General features: G+C 40.5%; 1 protein-coding gene across 1 annotated transcript in view; it reads left to right on the forward strand.

The window, feature by feature from the left end:
- The first annotated feature begins 453 nt into the window (after positions 1-453).
- LOC147658171 (uncharacterized) overlaps positions 454-26,832 on the forward strand; it is a 38,381-nt gene continuing 12,002 nt past the window's right edge. The window contains exons 1-3 of the mRNA XM_086904571.1: positions 454-713; positions 22,123-22,254; positions 26,432-26,532. Of these exons, the coding sequence (XP_086760697.1) occupies positions 486-713; positions 22,123-22,254; positions 26,432-26,532 (461 nt within the window). The 5' untranslated portion in view covers positions 454-485. The remainder of the gene's footprint in view (positions 714-22,122; positions 22,255-26,431; positions 26,533-26,832) is intronic.

The following is a 26,832-nucleotide window of genomic DNA, read 5'->3' on the forward strand; positions in this document are numbered from 1 at the left end:
AAACCTGTTATATCACGCGATATAAAATTCACAACTTGAATCATCTTCGATTCTTCGATATGAATATTATACATATTCTAAAGAAACCGAATTTTATTTTAATTTCCACGAAATAATTTCTCTACAATAAAAAGAAAATCTTTGAAATCCCTCTCTATAAATCATCATCATCCACAGAAGAAAGAGGATTCAAACCTGTCTATCACGCGATATAAAATTCACAACTTGAATCATCTTCGATTCTTGATATGTAATACGAATATATATATATATATATATATATATATATATATATATATATATATATTCCGAAGAAACCGAATTTTAATTTAATTTCCACGAAATAATTTCTCTACGACAAAAAGAAAATCTTTCATCAAATCCCTCTCAATAAATAAATCTCCTTATGCTCGTCTCAATTATTTTCTCAACATGGTCCACAGGTAACGAGCAACCAAGGCAGCCTAACGTTCGACAATTTCTACATGTTTTTCGCGGGCACATGCCTCCTCACCATGTCGTGCATGTTGCTGTCGAGCGGTGTCTGGTGCTTGCTGGTTCGATTGCCCCTGATCCACATGGTGCACGGGCCGACGAGCATCCTGGTGGCCCTGACCAGTTACATGGCCGCCTCAGGCGCGATCACGTTTCCTGCCTCGTGCATCCTGTACAAGCACCACAACGTGACCCATCGTCGACCCCCTTTGCTCCCGGTAAGCCTCTCTCTCTCTCTCTCTCTCTCTCTTCGCGGTTAATTAAGGAAATACCACGATTAGGTAAGAGTGCGAGATAATTGAAGGGCTTCCGCTCGGTTTACCGAGGGGAGGGACGAGGAAAGGAGGGGTTGGACGAGCTTGTGCCGTGCCGGAAGTCGAGGAAACGTCGCGTCGCAAGGGATGAGAAAGCAGCGTGCTGCGTTTCTTCGATGCGAGAGGGAAAGTGGTTTTAAAGGGGAGAGGAAAGTGTGGTGTGGTTTAAAGTTTGGATTGTATTAAGGGGGTTGATGATGGAGAGGGGAAGGGGATAATGAGGTAATAAGCGAGTTTCTTTGGTGGAATTTTAATTTTGATTACGTTCTATTGTGTAACGAGATAATTGGATGAAAGGGATGTACGTTAATGAGATACGTTAATACGTTAGGGATTTGTCAATGAGAAGGTCTTTGAGTAATGAATAACAAATACAATTTTGGTTCTTTTGGTGTGGACGAATTATTGAGAGAAACAGAGAGAAGAATATAATATTCTCAATTGATAATCGAGAAAAGATTGACTTTCGAACGAAAGAAATAGCGTGATGTTATGTGTCTATATAAATATATGTTACAACGTTGACTCAACGTTCAATAATTCTCGAGAGCATACAGGGAGGAAATACTGTAAACTGTTCATCGAATCGTTGCACGATTCCAATACGTTGGAACGACAATATTCAGAGAAAGATCAATATTCCTTTGACATCGTATCAATCTCTCGCCCAGCATTTACCGATTCGAGCGATATCATCGTACCGACGTCGGTAGAGAATACAACAATTTTTCGCAAATACCATCAGAGGATCAATTTCATTCTACGTATCAAGTACCTGTTATACTTTTCCTCTTCTCGCTACCTAAACGTCTTGAAATTATCCCCAGACATTTATATTACAATATTTTTTGCGACGAGTTGTAAAAAGAAATTTTTCTTCCAATTTCGAAAAATTAAAACATTTTCTTTCTCGAAACGTAGAAAAGTGATAATAAGATTTTTAGCAATATTTCCGAATGAACGTATCCTGGCAACATTCGCAACAAAATGCAATAAAATTACAACGAATGAGAAAAATAAATCGATATACCGATATACGCTCGATTGAAAAAGTTGCCAAATAAAAATCGTTGGATACAAATTATTCGCCATTAATTTTCTTACAAAGAAAAGAAATCGCAAAGCATTTCAAAATAAACCGACAATCCGACAAAATACCGCGTGATCGATCACACAAACGACACACGTACGTTTCCCATCGTAAAACACGCGTTTCTTTGGACCGTGTCGTGGCTGAAATTCAACCAGAAACGTGTCCTCTCGAGGCTGTTCGCCTCCTATATCGCCTCGCGTTCTTAACATCTTTTTCTTCGAATTGCTTTAAGGACTATTTCGACTTTTGCGTTCTGCCATCCTGGCCGTGGCAATTTGATGGTGATTTAATTTAAAAATGGCATCGAAAAAAATTTTATTGATATGATAATTGGGAAAGGAAGATTCTCAACGAGGCTCAACGATACTTTGCATTTTACTTATTGTTTAAACAACGATGGTATCGATCCACGTTTCGATAATTTTTTTCTTTTTAATATTAACATCACTTGTACAGCTCGTTTTATTTAAAAAAAAAACAAATAAAAAAATTCTTTTTCATGGAATTTATCGGAGAATTTATTTATACGAGATTAATTTCCTGTCCTATTATTGTATTAATACACGTAGCTGAAATTAACGCGTAATATTATTAAAAATTGAAGGGAAATGAGATGAAAGGAAAAAAAGAGTAATTTAAAAGCGCGTTGATCGACAAATTTATGCGATATTTCCCTTGTGGTGGTGATGCAAGCAACAGAGTGCAATGTTTCAAATTAAAAGATTTTTCCAATTTATCAATCGTTGTATCATTTTAAAGGGATCTTCCTGGTATCGAAGAAACCGTAACGTAAGATTTCTAACTCCCGTTCGTTCCATAGAATCGCGTTCGTGAAAAAGGGAAATATATTGGCCGAGGTGTGGAAGGGGGTCAACGTCGAAAGATCTTATTCCACCTATCCAACGTATTCCCATAAAGATAAATTCGAACGGTTACGGAGGAAAATCTAGTTTGTAACGTGGACCACTTTCACGGACTTTCCTGGCCTGATAGAATCAATGAAAACCTGCTCGTCCTTTTTTTTTTTTTTTTGCAAAAATCGTTTAGGCTCGCCGATCATCCCCCGCTGGAAAATATTTCCTATTCGTGCGAAGTTTAAAGAAATATTCCCAGAGATCAAATTGTGGAAGATTCTTGTATTATTACGTGTTCAAATGGACAAAATATTTTCAGAATTTCGTCTTCTTTTTAATTTGTATATTTTCACGATGACATCTTGAGCATAGTCATCTTCGCGAGATGGATTAATCTTTCTTCAATCTGGTTTCGATAAAATTTCGAACGCAACGAAAATTCTATTTTAACTAATATCGAAGCGATTGTTATAAATTTCAAAAGAAATATTATTATCTTTCGTTTATCGATTCATTTTCAGATTCAAAAAAGAAATACTTAAATCACTCTCTAAACTACTCTCTCTTTCAAGGTATCTAACAACACCTTAATATTAGCGAAAATAAAAATTCCAAGAAAGTATTATATCCCATTAACTTTCGACTAAACATTTGCAGAAAATTGCCGCATTTTCTATCATTTTCTATCTATATATCGAAAGAAATAAAGAGAGAGAGAGAGAGAGAGAGAGAGAGAGAAAAGGAGAATCTCCAATTAAAAACGAGAAAGTCTCGCCCATTTTCGAGACACGGCACACGATTGAAAAGTATATCCAGATTTTATTACACGCAATTTCCGTTGGTACGGCTCTAACGGTCGCCAATGTTTTCTTGCGCCTCGCCTCTTTCTCTGATAATACGGGGGCATTATACGGTAGTTTAACAGAAGTTGCCGCCCTCCCCCGCAATAGAACGCGCGTTCGTGGGCGATACACACACACACACACGACGCACACGAGCACGTCGGGAAAACTTCATTACACTAACGTGCGCAGTGTAACAAACTCGTTACACGCTCGGTCGAAACCCTTTGTCTAGGTTCGAAGTAGATTTTTCAGTTAAAGGCGTACCATTAACCGCGACCAGATTCCTCTATCCTCCTTCTCCCCCCTCCTTTTTTCCCCTTCCTCCTTCCACGTTGAATCTTTATGAAAACGATTCCCTCGAGCAAAAAGTTCGTAAAAGTTTAAAACGATCCAGTAACGATGTTAACCCGACCCCTGTGCTTCCATCTCGTGCGTATCATTTTCGATAATCGGTTAAACAGAGGTGGAAGAAGAAGGCGGATTCGATTGGTTTCCCTTCTTGGCTCCGTCCATTCGTATTCCATTATTACGATATTCCTTTCGTTGATAAATGGAAGGAAGCAGCTTAATTTCCTACCAGGATTTTAACCTCGATTCCTCTACGTCTCTTCGCTCTCGAGAATATACAGGAGAAATTGGGGAAGAAGAGGAGGAAGAAGAAGAAAAGAGAAAAGGAAAAAAATTTCCAATCTCTTCTTAGCAAAATCTCTTCGTTTCATTTTCCAAGGCTTATTCCCTCGCGAAAGAAGGTTTTTCGAACTCTCCTCCGATCCTTCCCGCGAAAATACTGTTAGATATTAGGTAAAAATCGGGAAGGGAAGGAGGAACGGTTCTCCCTCGTTTTACCGCGAGTGGAAATGATTCGGAGAGATTTAAAGCGGCGAGAAAAGGAAGGAAAGAAAGGAAGGAAGGAAGGAAGGAAGGGAGGGAGGGAGGGGAAAGAAGCGAAGATTATTAATGCATTTCATCCCCTCGTGTTCGTTAATACATCATACTCGAGACGCGTTGCTGTTTTCTGCACTTGTTCCCACGGTCAATTACAGAGTCGAACGAAGATTAATTGCGTCTCGTGAGCCGGCCATTTTTCATCGTGCGTGCTTCCGCCACCCCTTATAATTGTTATCGGATAAAAAGGCGCCCTATATCCCTCAGTTTGCACCGGCAGCAAGGATATTTGCGATTTAAAAGTGGACGGAGAGGTAAATCGATAGCGAAGATATCAGGCCTCGTTGAAATTGTTATCACACAGCAATCTAATTGTAAAATTCCAAATCTCGAAAATTGTCGAAATGCCAACATCTTTAAACGTTATTTATAAATATATTTTACTCATAAATCATCGCGTCTTTACTTGTCTTATTTATTTTCGATATACGGATAGATATATTCGAATCGGAGCGGGAAAATATTCAATCGGTTATTCGATCGGTTGGCTGCTTTGAAATTTCCAATGCTTTGAAAAATCAAATCGTCCATTGAAAATTAATCGCGTTCCATTATTAAATTCCGCCCAGTGGAATAATTATCGCGCCACGGAATCATCGGTCCACGTGGTTACCAATCATCGTGGATTAACCTTTCAACGGTTAATTTAAGCTCAAACGTTTTCATCCTCCGCTATGCGCTATCCACGATGACGCATATCTTACGAAAACGTATCAAAAATCCTCGAGAATTTCTCTCTCGCGCATAATTATATAATTAATTCCTCGACATTTTCGAAAATTCGCATAGCCTCGTTAACGGTCCATCCGTTTCAAATTATCGACAAACGAAACGCATTCCTCGACATATTACCATAAATTACGTGCCACTCGTATTGCAAGAAAATTTATACGCTCACCAAAATACGTTTCCAAACGTATCCTCCGATCTCGTTACGCAGCATCATTTGTTCCATATTAAAGCGTATGTATCCACCAGCTGGTCATCTGGATTAATCCTATAACCTATCAATTTTCAATCCGCGTATCTCTCTCGACGATACGACAATTGTTTACATATCGAAAGAGCAATCCTCGTATCCTTTTCTGAAGCATCACGATTTCCATCGTCATCCATCTTCTTGGATCGAAGATCTCTTCCCTCTCCATCAGGCCTCTCTCCATTCGCCTCGTTCAAAAATTAACGTACGCACGCTTTTTTCGCGTCCATTCGTTTCGAGAGGGATCAGAGAGAGAAGAAAAAAGAGTTCCGCTCCCACTTTTCAACAGCATTCGATAATGGCGGGAAAGCCATGTCGGCGAATCGTTGCTCGATTTTACACGATTCGAGCGCACGAACTGTTTACGTTGTAACTGTTTTACGCGAGAATTTTAATCCGCGTTTTTCCACTCATCCCCTTCCGTTCATTAAAACATCGTTTGGCGAAAACCGCGCGCGCCGAGAGATTGCAAACAATGTCGCGTCGAAATTTGCCGCTTCGCTTGGCTCGATGGCCAAACGAGAGACGGTTTATTTATCGCCGAGTGGAACGACACGAGTGGTCAGACGTTCGAGGATTCTTGTGAAGGAAATTGTGACAAATGTTTCGCGTTGCGACGAAAATTAATTTATTTCGCGAATTTCTTCTTGTCGATAACTCATCTTTTTACGTTCAGTTTATATACGTCCGACTCGTGAATTGCTTGTTGTTCCATCGCTGTTTCGTCTGTTCCCCTTTTTTTGGGCACAATGGAACAAAGGGGCACCACTCACATCTAAATACATCATAGTTTACTCCTTTTCTTTTCCATTATTAAATATACTCTTTGTTGTCATTCGTTTCACGACCTACTCCAACCTAATATTTCATTCTTCCGTAATTATTCGACAATTACATCTATCACGCGACATTAAAGTAGATGAGCAGTATTCGTTGAATAGAACTAAGCAAAATTTTAATTGTCATAATCCATATATTTAAAAAACTATAATTTTCGTTCTTTTTATTTAATCATATTCATCGATTTTCTCTCCCTATATTTTATTTTCCTATGCATATTCTATACTCGTAGCAATATTGCTCTCTCCAAAAATCAAATCTCCGCACAATCTCCATGGAGAAAAATAATAATTCTGCCCAGTTAGTTCGAGATCGCTGCGCTCGGATTATCGCGGCTAGCCATGGAAACAAACGCGTCGACATCAGGCAGGCAGGGATGGGCAACAAGGGTTTGCGAGACAGATGGCGAAACGATGATATCTCGCGAGACAAATGGCGGCCGCAAGACCGCCGCGGTTAAACGTCCTCCAAGTATAATAAATCCGCGCGCGATCAGATTATCAATTAATTCACTTGGCGTCCTCCCAATTTCCGCGCTGCGAAATAATAAGAAAACGATGATTTACGAATCCGCTGCGAGGAAACGATGACGCCATCCCCGATCTCGTCTCGCTTCTTTCGTCCGTTTAATCCTTCCGTTTCGTTGAATAATCCACGATTGTATATGTGCGCGTAATAACAGCGATTTCATCGAAACGTTTTCACGAGAGAAAAATCGGCCACATAAGAAGTTGGATATTTCTGTTGTGTCGAGGGACAGCAGCTCGAAGATAAAAAGAGAGGAGAAATTTTGACGAATGTTGAAAAAAATCTTTTCCCCCGATGAAAGTGTCGACGATTCGAGTAGAAAATTGGATAAGTTGTAATTATAATTTCTCGACACGACGAATGCAGAAATTTTGTTATTCGAACGTGTTGAAACACATTTCGACATGTATGTTAGGCTTCCATCGAGTAATTTACGATTTGTCGATAAGGAAGTTCTTTGGAGTGCGTTGTCACACACACACAGTGTTGGTGTATTGATGTATCGGGTATTCATCAGTATGCAGGTATCGGTATTATAGATCACGTACTGGATTACCTGAACGTATCACGGAGGAGGAATCTAAGCATAGGTCGATGGAGGTGCGACCATGTCAATATTACCCTATGTTATAAATCAAGCGGCGGATAGGGTGAAACGGATGAGGCAGGGGATGATGCGAAGGAAGGCACAAATATTAATTTGAAAAAATAATCGTGAATTTTCGCTCTGCGTGATCGTAATAAAACAGCTCGTTAATCAATTGCGCCCGCTTAAATCGATTAAATAATTTCGTTGTTCAAATAGGTGAAGGAAAATTTAATTATTGGTTAATTAACAAACTTGTCATTTGTTTATCGATTAATAAATTGATAAAACGGCGAACTATTTATTAATACGTGTCTAATTAGTCGTCAATTAATAATTAATAATTTTGTCAATCGCTTATCAAATAGTGATTGGCAAAATCATTTATCGATTAATAATTGAAAGAGCGTCGAATAAATGATAAAATAAATAAATGTTATTTATTTCGTGTTCCAAAGAAACGTGTCCAACGTTGCTGCAGTAAACAGAGTTCTAACCTCGTTCATCTTATCAAGACGCCTTCTCATTTTCCATTAATCTAAGGAAGCGTGTAAATACCGACGAGAAAAATTTCTTCGTTTCTTTTTCCGGAGAGATTTGATCGTGGATCTCGATTATTTTACGCGATCTATAAGAAAAAATAGTTCAACGAGTCGTATTATCTTCCATCTTCTTCGTTCCAATTTAGTATGCATAAGTATTCTTTGATATAATTGAAAAAAATGTAGCACCAAACATAACGTATAATATTGAATTCTCGTACTTCGAAGATTCGCCCAATTTAATTCTTCGAAAAATATCACAGCGGTCGAAAGAGCGAGAATAATTGGAAAATGATTTGGCAAACGGGACACAACGGTCGACGAAATTGGAAAATTATCGTTTCAAATCTCCAGCTATTCGTCTCGTTTCGTAAAACAGCGCGGATTAAACGCGTTTCCAAGGGAAACTTTTTCCGGGGAGAAAAGCAAGAATAACGTAAGAATAACAGGGACGAGGAATGCAGGTCGGGATAAACCGTGCAAATAGATACGGAATAATATCAGAAAGAGAGAAGAAGAACGGAGCGAGAGAAGAATAAGAAGAGAAAGAAGGTCAGTCAGCGTGCGCGGACAAGGGAAACAGAGTGGAACCGTGGAAATGGAAGAGCGATGGAAAGGAAACGAGAATGGAACTCTGGATGAAGGTAGGTGAAGAACACCTTGGGGACTCCGGTGGTTTATGCACGAAGCCAATTTCCAGACGGGGGAAAAAAAAGGAGGAAAAAAGGCGGCAACCAGCATGAAACGAGACGTCCGTGAATTCATTTTTTCCCCTACCATCGGTCGACATATATCTCCTCCGCTTCGTTATCGTGCACGAAGAACGAGACGATCGAAAAGAGACGGGTTGGCAATTTCTCTCTTCCCCAACTCTCTTTCCCTTCTTCTATTTTCTTTCAATCTCGCCACCAACGATCAATATGCTCGATCGATATCGCGAAGAATCAGATGGATCTTTATCGTTTCGTTTATTCGAGAGAACGTAACGCGGGAAACGTGTTTCGTTTCGTTGATATTCGACGCGCGTTGATATTCGGACGATTTTCGAGTGCGTTTTCACGCGATGAAACGGGATTACACCTCGCTTTAAAACCGTGGTTGTTCCGGTTGCCAAACGATTCCATTCCATGGTTTGATCGATCGTTTGAAACAAAAGCTCGTAGTAGTGCGTACTGCGTTGGAATGGCGAGAGTGGATGGAGACGTGAATGGAGTCGCTTGTTCCGTGATCTCGCACCCTCTACGATACGCCCTGTCAAACGTCCCGCCTCGCGTGTGCCATGTGCGTGTGTCTCGCAAAGAAGTTAAAAAATAAATAAATAAATAATAACAAAATAGAGAAACGCATCGATTTTTGTAACACGTTATTTAACACGTGCGACTCAATTCTCGTAATCCAATAACGATACTTCAATTTTTAATTACATTTCCGTGTAATTACATTTTTAACTCGTTTCTGTTATTTTTTTATTTTTTTTTTTTTTTTTTTAATATCCTTCAGTTGGCAAAACTCGTATCTCGTCGAAATCAATGACCAAATAAATTACATTCCCTTTTAATAAAAGCGGCAACCCATATTCGCTGAAAATTCAGTTAACCCATTTGCATCCAGAATCGTACGTGTACACATAGTCTATATATATATACACACACACACGCACATTTTGTCAATCTTTACCACTTAGAAAGCGCGTAAATGTAATGAATCTAAAGATGATGGAAAAAAAAAAAAAAAAAAAAGAAGAAACGAATCACCAAGTCGTCAAACAGACTTGTACAGCAGAGCTATACTTTCCTACGCGTGAAATTAAATTAAATTAATTACAAACTATTTTCATCACATCGATCGTCGTATTTAAAACGACGTTACACTTCCTCCCAATTTCTTCCAAGCATTTCCAAAATTTCACAACGCTCTCTCACGTTTTTTTTTTTTCTTCGAAAAATTAAATTTTTCCACAAATACTTCTTTTAATACTCGTTTCTTCAGATACGATAAACACGCGCATCACGCTTCTTAACACAGCGTTAAACACAGAAGAAGATGTTGGCTGCCCTCCACACGAACGAAATTTCAATTGCGGACGAACACGCCCCAGCCAAGCTTAATTACGCGATGCATCAATATTTACCGCGTGCAGGCGTCTTATCACGCGTGAAGATAAACGCGCGGGTATCTCCTCTCCCTCGAAATAGGCTTGCTTATTTATTCATCGCGCTGAGAGGAGGTGGCGCTTTTAGCTGCATGCATAATGCACGCCCCGTTTTCCCTCGTTCGTTAAATAGGCGGAATCTGCCTCCCATTATTCCTCACGCGAGGGGGGACAAGTGAAAGTCCTTATTGTCTTCCTTGGAAGCCAACTCGTTTCGAACGAGATTCTTGCCTTCTCGTTTCCGCCCGTTGTTGAGTTGAAAAGTATTCGACGATTATCGGGCTTCCTCCAGGCAAATGTGGGGCACTACGATAGTTGTACGTAACGCATTCGTGTATCGAAATAATAACATCTACTTTGGCAATTAACCCCTTCCTGTGTCATCACGAGTCTGACTCGTGAACGGTGAAGATTTCGGCCCAAACAAGAATAGCACGAGTGGAACCGAACATCGACCAAACCTAAACATCACGAGTGGGACTCGTGGAATGAATTTTTTCAATCGAGATTTAATTTTTTACGCCACCAGAAAATCATTTAATTCTTATAATCTACGTTGCAAAGTGCTCTTGGGCTCGAATTTCCTCGAGCTAAATGATACGAGAGGGGGTTAATGAAGGGGGGAGAATATGTGTTTCAATGGCGAACGAATGAAAATTCCAATGCTTCTTCCTCTTTGCGTACGCACGAATGCAGCTCGGAAATTAGAGAAATTTGTGTCGAGAAACTGTTTGGAAAAGATTCTACTCGTTCGATAATTGATCTTGGAGAATAAACAATCGAATTTGGTGAAAATATTATCGTACCTTCTGCTATATATTTTCCTTCCAATTGTTATTAATGTAACTGGATTGAAGAGTGAGAATATCATCAATGGAAATACATACTTAAGAAAAGGATTTCTTTCGTATTCTCCTTTTACTTTTTATTCGGTCGGCCATTAATTTGGACCTATTGAGTATTGAAAGACGAAATGAAAATGACGCGAAAAATGAAGCGCAAAGGAGGAGGGTAACGAGAGGATAAAGAGAGATGCAACAATTGTGAAAAGATTGTAAATAATCGGTGTAAGTTGCGTTTCAATCGATAGATTTCTCCCTAAATTGATCCATCAATTCGTATCTACGGGCGATAAAGCGAGTACTGCACAATTACACGGTTATTAACCCGATAAATTCGCTTGTCGATAATTCTCCCCGGCGTCAAAACTCTTGCATATTCGAGAGAAGAATTCCTCGCATGTTGCATAAATCTTTCACCGCAACTCTCTCCAATTCCACCGATGCGCACACTTCTCCCTATCCTTTATCCTTCTCCCCCCCCCCTCTCTTCCTCTCTACTCCTATTGGCCTCCTGTTGCACGCGACAACAGCTTCATGCATCTTTGGCGAACCATCTTCACGGTACGCGACGATCCAAGGTCGTCCAAGGCCCGATTTCAAATCTCGAAACAGATCGTGGAGGTGAAAAATCCTTTCCCTCTCTTCGAAAATTTATGAATTTGTCCATAACTCGGTTTAATTTTCAATTTAAACTTTCATTGGAGGGACTCGTCAATTTCTTCGATGCGCATCTTCCACAACTGCTTGTTTCCTTGATAAAATCCCCTCCGGAAAGAATGTCTCGAATGTTTTCCAAATCCCCGATCCGCGTAACGAGCGTAAGTATTCGTCCAACAACGACTACACGCCCCAATAAACGCCGGCACAACTCGTCTCATTAATCTCGCCCGCCATTTTCCACCCTCTCACGCATAATTTTGCCAATCTGGCCGAACCCGATCCATCCATTCGACCCCGATCCACCCACCCAACGAAAATACTAATTTCCAACCTGTCCACAGCCCACTGATCGCGAAACGAAACAACCGTACGATTGGAAACGTTGAATCGATACTCCTCCTCCTCCCCCTCCCCGGTGCCCGGCCATTTTACTTAAACGCAACCGGCCGTTACCGATATTCGGCCAATTTCTCACCCGCACAAGGCACGCCGGATTAAATCTCCGTAAGCCAGACCACCGTGTGGAAGGTGCAAATTCTCCACCCTTCCCCTCGATCCGTGAATCGAACAGCTCGACCACACACGGTCGAGAAATCCTCGTGGAGGAGGAACGTTCAATCGTGGCGAGCAGGGATCTGGCCCGCCTACGGAGCCCGATCGATCCAAATTCTAATAGGCACGCTCTATTTCTTTGTTGAGCCTTACTACCTCTTTGCCGGTATCGGCCACTCCATCCCCCTCCCCAATTGCCTTGTTGTCGGTCGAAAAAGCCCCGTTTGTCCCGGGACAACCTCGCCCCCGATAAAACGGTCCGAGTGGATATATATATATATTATACTTTGTCGTGATTCAAATGGACGAAATAAAGAGAGAAATAGGGGTTTTTTTTAGGGAGGAGGGTTTCTTTCGATTCGATTTCGAATCGACTCGAAACGAGGAAAAAAGTGGAAGGTTTTCATTCAGAGGTTATTTCGAGATCGTTTAATTAAATTATCGACCGATGATAAGTTTAAAATAAACGGAAAGGTTTGGTTTTTAGATTTCAATTTATTTAAACGAGTTGACGAATTTCGATGCAATTTTTAGGATTTCTTCTTTTTTAAATATTTCAGAGAGAGTAAGAGCTTCCTCGTAAAATTACTGGTTTATTCGAAGTTGATTTTCGAGAATGAAAAAAACGAAACGAAGATTTCAAATAAGTTATCGTGTTTTGTACGTAATTTCTCGAACGACGATCCATTATTTACATTTGTCTATATTTTATCGCCATTTACAAATCGCGAATGGTGAAGACGAAATTTCTACATCGAATCCCAACAGGGACCGTTCACTTTTCTTCCTGTCACGTTAACGCGTGACATTCATTTTCCTCTGGCCAAACAACACAAGACAGTTAACAAATCGTCATCCCATACATTCACAACAATTTCCCCGATGAATACCGCTTCACAAATATATATATTTTCAAACTATAACACAATCACATTATCGTCTATAATTATTATCTCTCTAAATAATAAACAGAAATTGTACTCTCTCGATTAACGAGAAATTTCACGGATAATAAACCAAATGAAATTTTTTTTTTTCTCTCTCCGTCGAACGATTTTCCAATGACGTGAAATTTACACGAGCAGGAGGAGGAGGAGAATCGAGAATCAGTAACAAAGTGTGTACGTGGGAATTGGAAAATATTCGCACAGAAAATTGCGAGCGGATAATTGGGCCGCGGCGGGACTAAACTAAATGCTCGATACTCGCGAATTACTAGCGCGTATTAGCGTTCTATGCATGCAACCACCGTGACGAGTTCGACGAACTTCCCTTCTCTTGTTACCGCTTCCGGCAGACGATCCATACGAAATTATACACCGTCCCCTAAATCGGTGTTCTCTATCCTTTCTTCGAATCATAGCTCTGCTAATTTTTTTTCCAACTTAATTTTATTTTTTAAAAAAAAGAAAAGAAATTCGATAACAAATGATAACGTTTGTATGGCGTCTATTCGTAACAAAAATGGATCAAGTTATTGTATTAAAGTTTCCACGAAATTTGGATAAAGGATTATTTTCACTTTCTTCAACCAGGAACGCGAGCCTCGTAAATAAGCCCCGATTTTCATCTGATAAATCGTCCGCCATTTTGTTTTATCGCGTCAACGCGTATCGCGCCATCTACAAAGATCCGATCGAGAAAAAGTCGTGGTAAAAGTCAATTGTAGACTGCGGGTTTTTACGTGAAGTTGAATTTCTTTTTTTAAAACTTCAACAAAAAAAAAAGGAGATATATATTTACAGTAGACACGTAAGTTTTAATCTTTTTTAATTGATTTTAATAATACATCTTCGATTTAAACTTGTCGAATATTACTTATCTTTCGAGCGATTCCAAACTTTTGACCGTTGATGCGCCGTTTCTTGGCGCAAGAAGGACGAAGGAAATTTCTTACGATATCGAATGTCGATTATGTCGAGCCGTTAAAGACCGCCGTTCACGCTTTCGAGTCGCGTGTTTAGAAGGAGCCACGTAACAGATGTTACGTGTGCTCCGATCTCGACACCGTTCCAACCGGTGTATATAAATCAATCTGGCAAAAAGCACGGGGAATGGTTTTTCGCGTTTGCCTGCGAACCTGTTAATAAAAATCGACGGTTTATCGGGGTCGTCCACGGAGCCGTTCGAATAACCAACGGAATTTATGGGCGCGCTCCACTGCAGCTGCGTCGATGCATTTCGAAAACTGTGCCCCCCAGAATCGCCGTGTTTTTTTCTTCTCTTTCGCAAAGTCACACGAGAAAAGTTCGCCACGAATTGCGTGTTCACGCGTTTCTTTTTCATTTCATTTCATTTTCAATTTCGCGGCTTCGAGCGTAAATACGTAAAAAATACGGAAGTGTTGATCTACGTTAATTCGTGGAACGAGACCCCGGTTTAATCTGTTAATTGAATCGTTTCCTTTTTTTTTTTAGCCAGGAACTCGTGAAATTAAAAATATAGACGCGTGGAAGAAAATATAGATGGAGTTTAATCAGATTCGTCGTTTTTCGTGGCAGGCTTGTGTTCTCACGTCGTACGTTGGCCTCTTTTATGTATTAATTAGATGAATTATCTGGCGCGCCTTATCTACAGTGGTTGCACGATAAACTCGTTCGTAATTAATTCGCGACCAGTGGAAAATAAATGTATCGAAGATCGAATGATTCTGCAATACAAAACGTATAAATGGTATAAATTTCGAGTCGAATAATTTTTTTTCGAAAGAATTTAGAATACTTAGCTATCTTATTTTCAAACCTCCAATTTTTAATCACCGCCCTTCTCTTGTTTTCTTGGTTTCGTTACGTTTCTCTCATCAAATCACTCGTTTCGCTCGCGTTTCACGATCGAAACGTCACACGCTCTTCATTCCTCGCGATTCCATCGATTTTGACAAGATTTCCACGGAAGGGCTGTTTCGTCGTTTTCCTTTTTCCCCCCTTTTTCCAACCGGTCAACCTGACGTCGAGTAATGGATTTTCGAAACGGAATTTTTCAATTCATCCGATCGCGGAGCGATGAGGATCGCCATTTCGCCGGAAATCAAGTGGAATAACAATTTCATCCCTCTTGTTTTCCACCGGCGACACCGCACATTTTTCAACCGACGCGTACCGACGCATAACACGCGCATCGTTTTTCGAACGCGTTGCTCTCCGTTGTTTTTCCATCGAGTAAAAAAAAGGGGGAAAAAAACGGAGGGAAAAAAAAAAAAAAAAAGAAGGAAAAAATGTGGCCGCGAAGTGGCGCCTCGACATACCCTCCCCCTCCCCACTGCTTGTAACTGTACAAACGAGCGGGACAAACGGCTCGAAAATATTTGCTCACTCCTCCGTTAAAACATTCGCAAAATCACTTTTCCCTTTTGACGTGTCTCGATCCCTGGACACGTGTGGCTGGAAACGTGACATTTTTTTTTTTCCTTTTTTTTTTTTTTTTTGTCAAGCTTACTTTTTACAGATGGTATTTCAATGTTAGTCGTGAAAGAATATCGTAGGTGAAAATGGCACTTTTTCACCCGAAACTTATCGATTAACAAACATCGATGAATTCCTTTCTTCTTTTGTTTTTTTTTTTAACGTTCTTCGTGGTTTGGAATTTTAATTTTCATCGAGAATTTTTTTAATTTTCTTCTTCTAGTAATTAGTTTGTTTCCATTTATTTCTTAAGCATTACGTTACATCGTTGTTTAAGAGTGTGAATTATATTTATTCTTGGACACTTTGAATGTGAAGATGAATTTCTACGTGATGATTCTTTTCATTTTCATTTCACACGACGAACAGAAGGGGACGTCTTATCTTAATTGTGGAATATAAATGGATCGCAGCGTAGTGATTCTGCACAGAATTCATAGACGAGTGCGCTCGTCTACGTGAAACGTAATCTTAGTCGAAGATGTTTCGACACCTGCGAATCACGCCAGGTGTTCTAACCAATTTTATAGCTCTATCAAGTTTTCGTTTCCGCTTCTCGCGCGCTCGAATTTAGACTGCCTCGTAGAGATTTTTATTTCGCCAGAATTACAAATTCCTTGTTACGGTTAGAAAGTATATAAAATAACCGTCAGAAACTTCAACGCGACTCAACGTTTCAAAACAACTTTCGGTTTGAATTATAAGCCGGAGGAAATTTTCCCACCAAACTTTCAATATATAATTTTTTCAAACACGATTTTCATTTTAAACTATACCCCGGGAAAAATGTTTCTATCAAACTGTTTAACCAGACAATATTTATTCTCGCAACGAAAAAACTCGAACGCAACATTGACCTCGAAAGATCCTTTATTTCCACGAAATTGTAAACTCCGCAACAACTCTCCGATTATTTTAAAAATCAACAAAAGGAACTCGCAAGTAAAGTAAGATTTTTAATTACCCCTCGAGAAATAGTGAAAAGCAAACATTCCCTTTCCCCTTAAACGATTTCAATTTTAAAATCATCCATCTGCAATTAACTATTCGAACAAACTACTCGATGAAAAATGAATCGCGTAGCTGTGTCGCACACGTCGTGCAATAATTACAGATTTTCTCACTCGAATCAACATTTATCCTCTCTTTCTTCCCTCAAACATCTCGAAAATTCGAAGTAAATTCGCGTATCGGTGCTTCGATATCAAGCTCGATGAGCGAAGCAAGCATCGATAAATCAATCCATCGCGTTCCAGGTGATCGTGCTTCTCTCCATATGCACCGTGTTCCTGACCTGCTGCGCGGGCCACGCAATCGCCTACCGCAAATCCGCTTACGCTGATCTCGAGGACTCGGCGACACACCGTCCGCAAGTATAACTCACAATTCCGCCTCGAAACGTGTTCGAAAACGTGTTACGAGGGATCGGCACACGCCCCAACAATTTGACACGCTTCCCTTCCGAATTTCCGGCTCAACGTTCGATGGATTATTTATTATTTACTTTTTCACGATCGAACGAGCGAGGATAATCGGGAATCGGGGGGGTCGAAGAAAGACGATCGACGATTGATTCAAATATTATTGGATTCAGTGGAAGAGGGGAGGGGAGAGTTGTGGTTTTAACATTTTTTTTTCCAATTTTATGAATCCTTTTTTTTTTGAGAGAGAGAGAGAATACGAACGAATATAGTTTTACATTCTCGATTCGATGTATGAAATATTTCGTGTTTTTTGTGTTATTTGTGTTATTTTCCTTGTGAAAAATATCGTTGAAATTTCGTATTGTTGTTGAAGTAAATATTGCGAGCGGAGGTCGAGCCGTGTCGGTGATCGTGATTGATTTACGAAATTTCGAATTTTCGAGTGACGAGAGTAAATCTGACGGGTTATTGTTATTAAAGGGTATGCGATCGAATTATCGACGTATTCGTGAACGAACGAATCATTTAAAATCGATATCAAATCTAGATCAAACCTAGACGCGTTATATAATTAATCCATTTCCGTACGCTATTCTTTTTTTCTTTTTTCTTGAAAAATTAGCGTGCTTGGAAATACGAGTGGTTAAAAAAAAAAAAAAAAAAAAAAACTTTTCTTAATACCTCTTCTCACCGTCGTTTTCCACTTCACTCTGTCAAAGTAGCTTCTTCCTTCCTAATTGCTTCCTCGCGATCGAGAGAAACACTGATTGAAATCGAACGAGAGGGGAGGAAAAAAAAAAAAGAAGAAAATACCGAAAAAAAGATGAGAATTTACAAGTAGAGACTAGTATTGTAAAAGAAAAAAGAAAAAAAAAGAAAAGAACGAAGGAAAAATACACGAATTACCAGACGAGCCCTTGTTTTCTGCGCGTTTTCATTACGCTTGCTCGACGTGGACTCGAGTGGCCTTGGGGCTCTTATCCTTGCACTTCCGGTTCAACAGGCATTAAGACGAGTATCGTTGACATCGTTTCCTGCAGATGCAGACGCCACCAGCCCCGTCTGCAAAAGGGATTTAACAAACGAAAGAATGTGCATGCGCCACCGGGGGAGGAAAGAGGGAAGATGAAAATAAAGAGGGCGCGACCAAATCTTTCCCTTCTCACTCCACGATATTCTCGCGGCCACGAAAAATTTATACTTTGGTGGTTTCTCGTGCAAACCACTGCTGCTAACTTCCACCAAGATATTTCCTCCCGTGTTTCAAAGCTTGTTCCAACAACTTCGTTTAACGACGAATTCGAAGACGAGGAGAAGAAGGAGGAGGATGATGGAAAATGGATCCATCGTTTTAAAAGCGTTTTATCTTGTAGAATTTAGAATTATCGAATATCCGTTTTTCTGCTCAGAAATAGAATTTTGCTCGAAATTGCACAAATTGTTTTTTTAAAAAAAAAAAAATAAAACGTAACTTTTATTTATTTCTTCTACACACACATCTGTTGAATCGAAAGATATACTTTTCAAAAAACAAAATCAGGAAGATGTTTTTGATCTTCGCTGGGTGAAATGTTATTATTGAACGTGAACAAAGTTGGAGAAATTCTGCCAACATTTACGGTACAAATACACCGCGTCGCTCGGTGGTTTTGCGCCGCTTCCACAAATTTTCCACCCGCGGTCTCGAAGTTCACCGAATCCGCCAACTTCCGGTTAAGTGACCATTAAGACGTTGCTGCATTTCACGCGATGATAAGAATCGGATTTCCTTTCTTGGCGTGTTCGCGGCTCCCAGCAATTTTCTTCTTGCTCTTTTGCTCCCACGACGAGGAAATTTTCTCTGCTAATCTTTTTCTATGTCTCTCTCTCTCTCTCTCTCTCTCTCTCTCTCTCTCTCTCTCTCTCTCTCTCTTTCACCAGAACTGAAGATCAGAGATTACTTCGATTCAATCATTTCGGCGCAGCTCTTTTTATTTTCGTTTCATATCGTAATTGTCGGACACAGTGATCGAGGAGAAAAAGGGAAATAATCGAGGTGAAAGAGTATCGATCGATCACTGTTTAACTAAGTTTGATTTGATTGTTAATTGATACCGTACCGTCATATTTGGACGGCCGTTTGTCACGGCGATGAATGAATTGCTCGAATCAGACAGGATAGGCCATTAAACGGGCTGAAACGGACTTTCGCACGATAATTGGCGAAAATTCGTTTTAACCGAACCGCGTTCGATCGGTAATTTACTTGCATTGTCGCATTAGTTTACGTGCAACTCGTTGTAACATAGCGAACGGGACGAAACTTGGATAAAAAAAGAAGAGTCGAAAGTTAAAAATTTTAAATATCGAGAATCAAGAAAATTAAGAAAACTTACAATCCAACAACGACAATTCAACATCAACTTGAAGAATAAGTTTTTCTTTTTAATTCGAAAACGAAGAGGAGCACAAATCGAAACACGCATCGTGAATTTCGCGTGTTAACTCGATACGATCGAGTCGAATGCTCGCGCTTTCGTGATCAGCGTGATAGAAAGGTCGACTCTTTTTTTTTTTTTTTTTTTTTATCAGTCGAACAATGTCGTGTAAGGGGGCCGATTACGGGGAAAACGTGTCGTGTTTTTAAAGGGCGCGCTTTATATCGGCGGCCCCGTGATTAACATCTGCACGAGCGTCGCCCGCTAATTAAAAGCCAGATATTAGAAAATTTATGCTCGAATAAAGGAAAGCGGCGAGCGTCACGCGATGGGAGGAAATATAATATAAAAGAAGTTCGACGTCCTTTTCCTTCCTTCCCGGCGAGATCTCGATCGAGAGCTCCGATTAAAAGCGATAAACACTTTTGTCGAACAACCGATTATCCCAACAAGCGGGAAAGAAAGAAAAGGACTCGAAACGGGATTTATTCATTTTACCTTCCAAGTTGGAAACTTTGCTCATACCTCGAACACGTAAATTCGGAAAGTAACGACTCGGCCCTCCAATTCTTTTCGGTGCCTCGAGACAGATCGTAAACCTTTCCTCCACAATTACGTCCCTGCTACGAGGAGCGGAACTAGGTTGAAACATAATTCCGAGCCGCCACGATAGACACGTAAATGGTACGCCAACTTTCGCGGATTGAACGGAAATGATGCAGGTGCTGGAACTTTCCCGTTCGACGTCTCGCGATCCTTTCATGTATTTTTTAGAAGAATCGTGAATGAAAGAAGCTACCCTCAGATGGAGATTTAAATTTCAACACCGTGTGTCAAGTTCGTGTCAAGTTTGATATGCAGAAAGTGGTATGCAGAAATTTTCTATATAATAATTTTATCGAGAAATTATGGAGATATTAATTAGAGGGATTGCACTGTATAATCTAAAATATAATCTAATCTCGTTAACAATTACACTCGAAATTTTCACAACTCAAAAAACAAGGTATAAGATGGGCTATCGTGATATCAAAAAAACGTGTGATTAAATTTATGCAAGTTCGAAAATATCAGAAATTTTCTACGATAATTTTATCGAAAGATTGTCAAGAATTATCGAGACATTGATTAAAAAAAATTGCACTGTGAAAAAGTTAAAAATTATTTACGAGGATATAATCTCGATAACCATTATACTCGAAATTTTCAAAAAAAAAAAAACAGGGTACGAGACAAGCTATCGCGAAGAAAACGTGTGATTAAATTTATGAAAGAGGCGGGGTGGTTGCGCGAGAGGAAAGAAGCGAATGCAACGCGGCCGGCGATCACGAGATGAAGAGTATCCGATTCCTCCGGATATCCGGCAACGGTCCATAAAAATCGGTCGCTCTTCGTAAATCGGCGGGCATTCCGGATTTCCGGATTAGCCCCGTCCGCGCATCCGCTCATGCGGCTCGGTCACGTCGTCTCGTAAATTCCTTTCGTTCGGCGGGGGAACGAAACTGGTCGAACGGAGGGCGCAAAACCGCGCGAAACCCACTTCTTCGCTTCCATCCCTTTCGTTTTTCCACTCTTGTGGCGGAAATTGGCCACATCTCGATTGTCGGACACGATGCGTAAGGAGGAAAAAATTGCAACTCTAGACGAGGATGGAACGAAATTTTGCGAATTTTGGTATTTCTCCAAGTTTAAATATTATAAATCGGACGAATTATATTTTTTCGTTTGCGGATAACATACGATATTAGAATTGGGTATGTATTTAAAAAAGTGCATCTTTTGAAAAGTAGTTTTACTTTCTGTGATAAATGGGTTCAAACCGATTTACACGTAGAATATAATTCTGAACCGCCTAGCTACGAGCATCGATTAAAAGAGGTTAAAGAACATGGCGCAACCTCATTCACGCCAAGGGAACAAAAGATTCATTCAGCCTCTATGCGAGCCCCTTTTGCCAGTCCCCAACCATCCTATCAACAATTCTTAATGAAGCCACAAAAGGCACGTAAAAACTGTGCATCGAGGCCTTTTATCCGATTTCAAACGAGCGTCTTAATTCCTTTTATTTTCGCGTTCGATAAACAAAAGAGAATCGTTTATTCGTTATTTTAACCGATCATTGTCGATCAGATTCTCGCGTCGATCGAATCTCGTGTATAAAAAAAAAAAAAATAATAAAAGAACGACGACGCATCGCACGATGAATCTATATCAATATCTCTCGTATTTCCAAGTATTTTACTGACCAAAATTATTCTATAGAAAATTTCACTTAAAGAAAAAATTTCAATTCTATTCAAAGTACATATCGCGTGATTGACCATGTTTTCTTATCATATTCCCTGCAATCCCAATTATCCTCTAATTAAAATTACACGGGAAAATTCTCTCCAAAAATTGAAATTCTTTATTTTCCTTTACGAACGAACGGATCGATTGTAACAATAATAATGCAATTCGAAAGAAAAGAAGAAGTTGAGAAGAAACGTTGGAGATTACATCGCGATCATCGATCGTGCTCCATGCATCTTCGCATACGCGAAAGGGTGGTTTTATACGGGCGCGGCACGTGGTCAGTGACGTTTCCACACGTGCTTCTCTCTCTCTCTCCGCGTCCAGAATTAACTCTAACTTGAACCATTCTCTCCCGCAGGACAAGGGTTTATTAATATCGCGGTCGGAACGGGCCGCCCTTTTATTTGGAACGCTCCGCAATCGGATTAACACGGCGCTTACTTCTCGCTTGCGAGATTACCCGAATTACTCCACCTGGGATTTGATACAGGTATGTAATCAGGGTAAGGGAGAAAAAAAAGAATATTAGTAAATAGGGGACGAGTGTTTGGACTCGGGAGAATAATCATGGTAGAATTTATGAGGAAAGGATTTCGATATTTCGAATCTTAACTGTATACATAAATTTTATTCTACGCCTATTCGTATTTATTCGTGTTAAATAATTATCAAGCGTGATTATTTGGGGACAACGTAGTTCGATCGAGTTTATTCAAATTCCTCGAAAATTATTATGATTGAATTGAGACTGTTTATGGAAAATTTGGTATTCCTCGTGATATTTGAAAGAATCTCTGGATCAAAATTCGATTTCGATATTTTCATAGATAGAATATTGTGATCGATCTTTTAATCCGCTGTTTCGTATGTTATGCAAGTATAACGCACAGTATTTGTGAATTTGCGTTCGATTTGAAGTTTTGGGGAAGAGCACGAGGTCGGAGAGGAAGAATTTTACGATAGTTTCAGCGAGAATTTATATGAGAATGGGCGAGAGAAATGTATGGACCACTGCGATGGACGTATCATCGAGGATGCTTGAAGAGCAGAGTGGCAGTGAAGAACGTGGGGGAAGAGGAGCGTGCGTTTGAGATTGGACAAAGAGTGCATGCCGAATCAAGATTTTGCCTGATTGGATTTTCCCCGAATGCGAAAGGAATGGACAGTATAATAGTAACAAGCGTAAAATCGAGCAATCTCTGTAATCTCTAATTACATTGCGAATGTTGCAAATTAAAAATCCGATCTAAGGTGTAAAGAGATTTAAAAACAAGGGAAGCGAGGGAAGAGAAAATTAAATGGCGCAAGTAAGCGTTATATAAGATAGAAAAAAGAAAAATATGGGAAATATAGAGATTGGAAAAATGAGAACGAGGCAGGAAGAGCGAGAGGGAGAACAAATAAAGATTATACGTAAAAAAAAAAAAAAAAAAGAAGAGGAATGGAGATGGACTTAAGTGGAAAGTGTAATAGCGAAGAGAGAAAAAGAAGAGGAATAAAATTAGCGGAAAAAAGGTAACGAAAGAGAGAGAAAAATTGGTCAAGCGTTAAGAGTTAAAAATTAAAGAACACGAGAAGGGATTGAAAAGGAAAAAGAAGGGGTAAGATAAAAGCGAGAACAGCGAGTTGGAAAGAATCTCGAAAAGAGTGCAAGAGGAACAGTTAAAAAAGGGTGAAAACCTGGCGCGACCCGAAGAAGATTAAAGCAAGCATCGGGGAAAGGACGAAAAAGATACGGAAGAAAAGAAGGAAACGTCGAGAATCTTGTTAAAATTCGACAAATGCTTGAAATAAACAAAGAAAGGCGATAACGCATACAAGAACAGTAACTGGAGAGTGGAAAAAAATTGTATCCAACCTGGAAGATCTTGACCAAAAAAGCGAAAGCTTGAAAAATCAAGTAGCAGTGAATTAGTGGAGAATGAAACTGAAGAACGCAGAGGGACGAAAGGTCGATGGAATCGAACGGATAGTCACAATCATTCGTGAATGAAAGAATTCAAAGGACGAAAGAATCGAGCGAAAAAGTTCAAGAGAGGCAAAGGGATAGGGGGATAACCAGAGAGATGGAATCGAAAATACGAATCGAAAACGGGCAAAGGGAGGGGGAAGGAGGTAATGGAATGAAAGGAAAAGAGGAATGCGGAGGATCGTTGGAAGGGAAACGTTTGTAATAAAGTTGAAAAAGGGGTGAGCGTTTATTGACGAATTAATCCGTATAAAGCATCCCCCAGTTGTTACGCGAAAAGCAAACAAGAGCCACCGGGTCCTTGCTCGGCTTTCGTTCAAATTATCTAACCGGAGAGATCGTTATCGACCTACATAGCCGCTAGATGACGATGTTTTTTCCCATCCCAGCGCCGTAATTGCCGCTTTTTCAACCCAAGCGCCGTCGCTTAACTTAATCGATTGCCAACTTTTTGCCGATCGAACTTGTCGTCGCAGCGTTTACGATTTCACCCTACCGACCGATACAACTACCGATACAACAACATTGCGCTCATCCTCGTGGATCGTGAAATACCGGAGATAGCGCATCGTTACGCTTTGACGTTCCGTTTTGCTGCCCCTTTTTTTTTTCTTTCCTTCCACGCTTTATAGGACCGTTCGACGAGGCATTTCGCTCACAATCGTGTTATTTTATTTCACGATTCGGTTAAATGTTCGCATCGAATGGAATATCGAGGAGGGGCGATCCTCGAATATTTATCGTCGATGACACGCAATGACCACCGTGTTGCTACTTAAAAGAAGAAAGTTCACAGATGAAGAATTCTGGGATGGAATTTTTAGAGGATCACTGGTTTAATGGTACAACTTCGTATATATAAGATCCGGATTCTGTTCGAGGAAGCGAGGAATTTAAAAGGCGAGGTATTGATTCGCGGTGGTTTTAATCCAACCGGGCCGCCATGAATCTCCCCGGCTCGTTGATTCGAAACGCTCCCCATTTTAAAGAACACGGCAAACACGTACACGATAATTTAATCATCACGCTCGTATAACAAACCACCTCACCCCCTTCCCCTATCCTACCGCACGTATAATACGTGGCGAGCAACTCGAGAACAGTCCTTTCTCTCTCTCTCTTTCTCTTTCCCTTAACATCTTCGATCAAATCTTCCTCCGGAACGAGCATGCCACTACCTACCCCGCTCCTGTCCTCTCGACTTGGGTCGATGGACTCTCTCTCTCTCCTCTTCCGATGCTTCCGTCGCCGCGTAACGCGAAATAAATCGTCCCTCCTACCTCGCCCCACAGGGGGAGGGGGAAAAAAAGCGTGGAGAGGCCCGTCAACAAGGCCTTGCTGGCACCGTGCCGTTGAAATTTCGTCGGTAGATTGTCTTCGACCGCGTTGCCAAACCCTCGAGTCATGCCTCGAAAAACGAAAAAAAGGAGAAAAAAAAAAAAAAGAACGGAGGTTTTCACCTTTTATCTTTTTCTTTCTTTTTTTTTTTCCTCGCGAAGGAAAAATTAATTTCCTCTCCGTGTGGTTACGTTAACGAACACGAAATCGAGGAAGAAAAAGAAGAAGAAAAAGGGGGGGAAAAAAAATATCCTCGAGCGTTTAACAGCTTTCAATTAAACGAGAAAATTTATAATAATCTCTTAACTCGACGCGGAAAGGTGAAGTTTCTTTCTCTCTCTCTCTCTCTCTCTGGCTTTTCGTAATCCAGTCGTTAATTTAGGGAGTCCGCCTTCTTCGCGATTTCGAGCGTGTTTCGAGCGCGTCAGCGGCGTCGCGCGAGCTTTTCATCATCGTCAAACACGCTGGAATGGAGAGGGAGGAAAGAGGGGAACAGAAGAGAGAGAGAAAAAATTCTCTTCAAACTCTTCGAATGAACTTTCTCCTCCGCCAAACGACGAGGTCTTTGAACTTTGTCCGTCTCTTCTCCTCTTCGCCGTAGCCGGGGGTATTAAACATCCGTGGACCAAGAGGAGGGAGGGAAGGGGAGAGGTGGCGAGAAACGAGACTCGGCCCGCTTCCTTCTTGATATTGTCTCTTAACTCGGCCGCGTCTCGCTCTGGGACCTTCGTAAGTTCGTTTTAATAAACGTTGACGTGAAGCATATCTTCTGTGTGTCCGGCTCCTTTCCGGCTTCTTATCTTTCTTTGCGACGCCTCGTCGCAGGCCATGATCATTGTCCGTTTGATCTTAGATGGAAAGAATGATCCTATTCCAGGCGGTACTACTTCTCCCGTTTTATTGATCTTGGCATCTAGATTGTGTCGCGGTAGTTATTTAGTTATTATTTTTAGAATTTCCTTTCTTTTCCTTTTTCTTCCTTTCCTTAATTCTGTATTCCTCGATGTGATGGGAGAAATTAATAAATTCTCAAAGTTGGAAAAACAACAAGTTGTTTCCTCGTTCTCTTGATTCTGATCGACGAATAAATAATTTTATCATTCCGTAGAAACGAACGATTTGTTAGTCAAGAAACAACACAATATACGAAATACATTTCAACACGTATCGATCCTTTAGACATTTAAATTTAACATTTAATATCAACGATTAATATTTAAATTTTTCAATCCCTCGGATAATTCAGAACGAATTCAACTTTATTCCTTGTTATCCCCAACTTTTCGATTATCAATTTTCCACCGATGAATCCAAATTCCTCCCCAGTTCACGAATTTCACGGATTGTTCTTTTTCTCAAGGCACGTTTACAATGTTGCGGCATGGACAGCAGCAGCGTCGAGGACGAGACGGGGAAGAACTCGACCACACCGGCATCGCCGTGGACCTGCCGCATCTCCAGGTCTGTACAACCCGCCAACAGGCCAAAGTAGTTGGAGGAGGCGTGCAACACGAGTTTCAGATTTAGCAGCAAGTTGCCCGGAGGAGAGTCGAACGAGCTGGCCAAGGCTCCTCTTTAAAGAAACCCTCTCGGTGCCACTTAATCGATCCTGGCCGGCTTTTAGGGCTAATACGTGGACGCTCCCATGCGAACACGGTTTACAAGCCGAACGATCAATCTTGGAACGACCTCGATCTCCTCGATTCAGGGGTCACCGATTTAGGGGGCGTTCCGATCCCTCTTTGAAGTCGCGTTTGAAAT

This window comes from Apis florea, unplaced genomic scaffold (assembly GCF_048593485.1).
Source record: "Apis florea isolate Af1SG1 unplaced genomic scaffold, ASM4859348v1 contig_2350_pilon, whole genome shotgun sequence".
Taxonomy (NCBI): domain Eukaryota; kingdom Metazoa; phylum Arthropoda; class Insecta; order Hymenoptera; family Apidae; genus Apis; species Apis florea.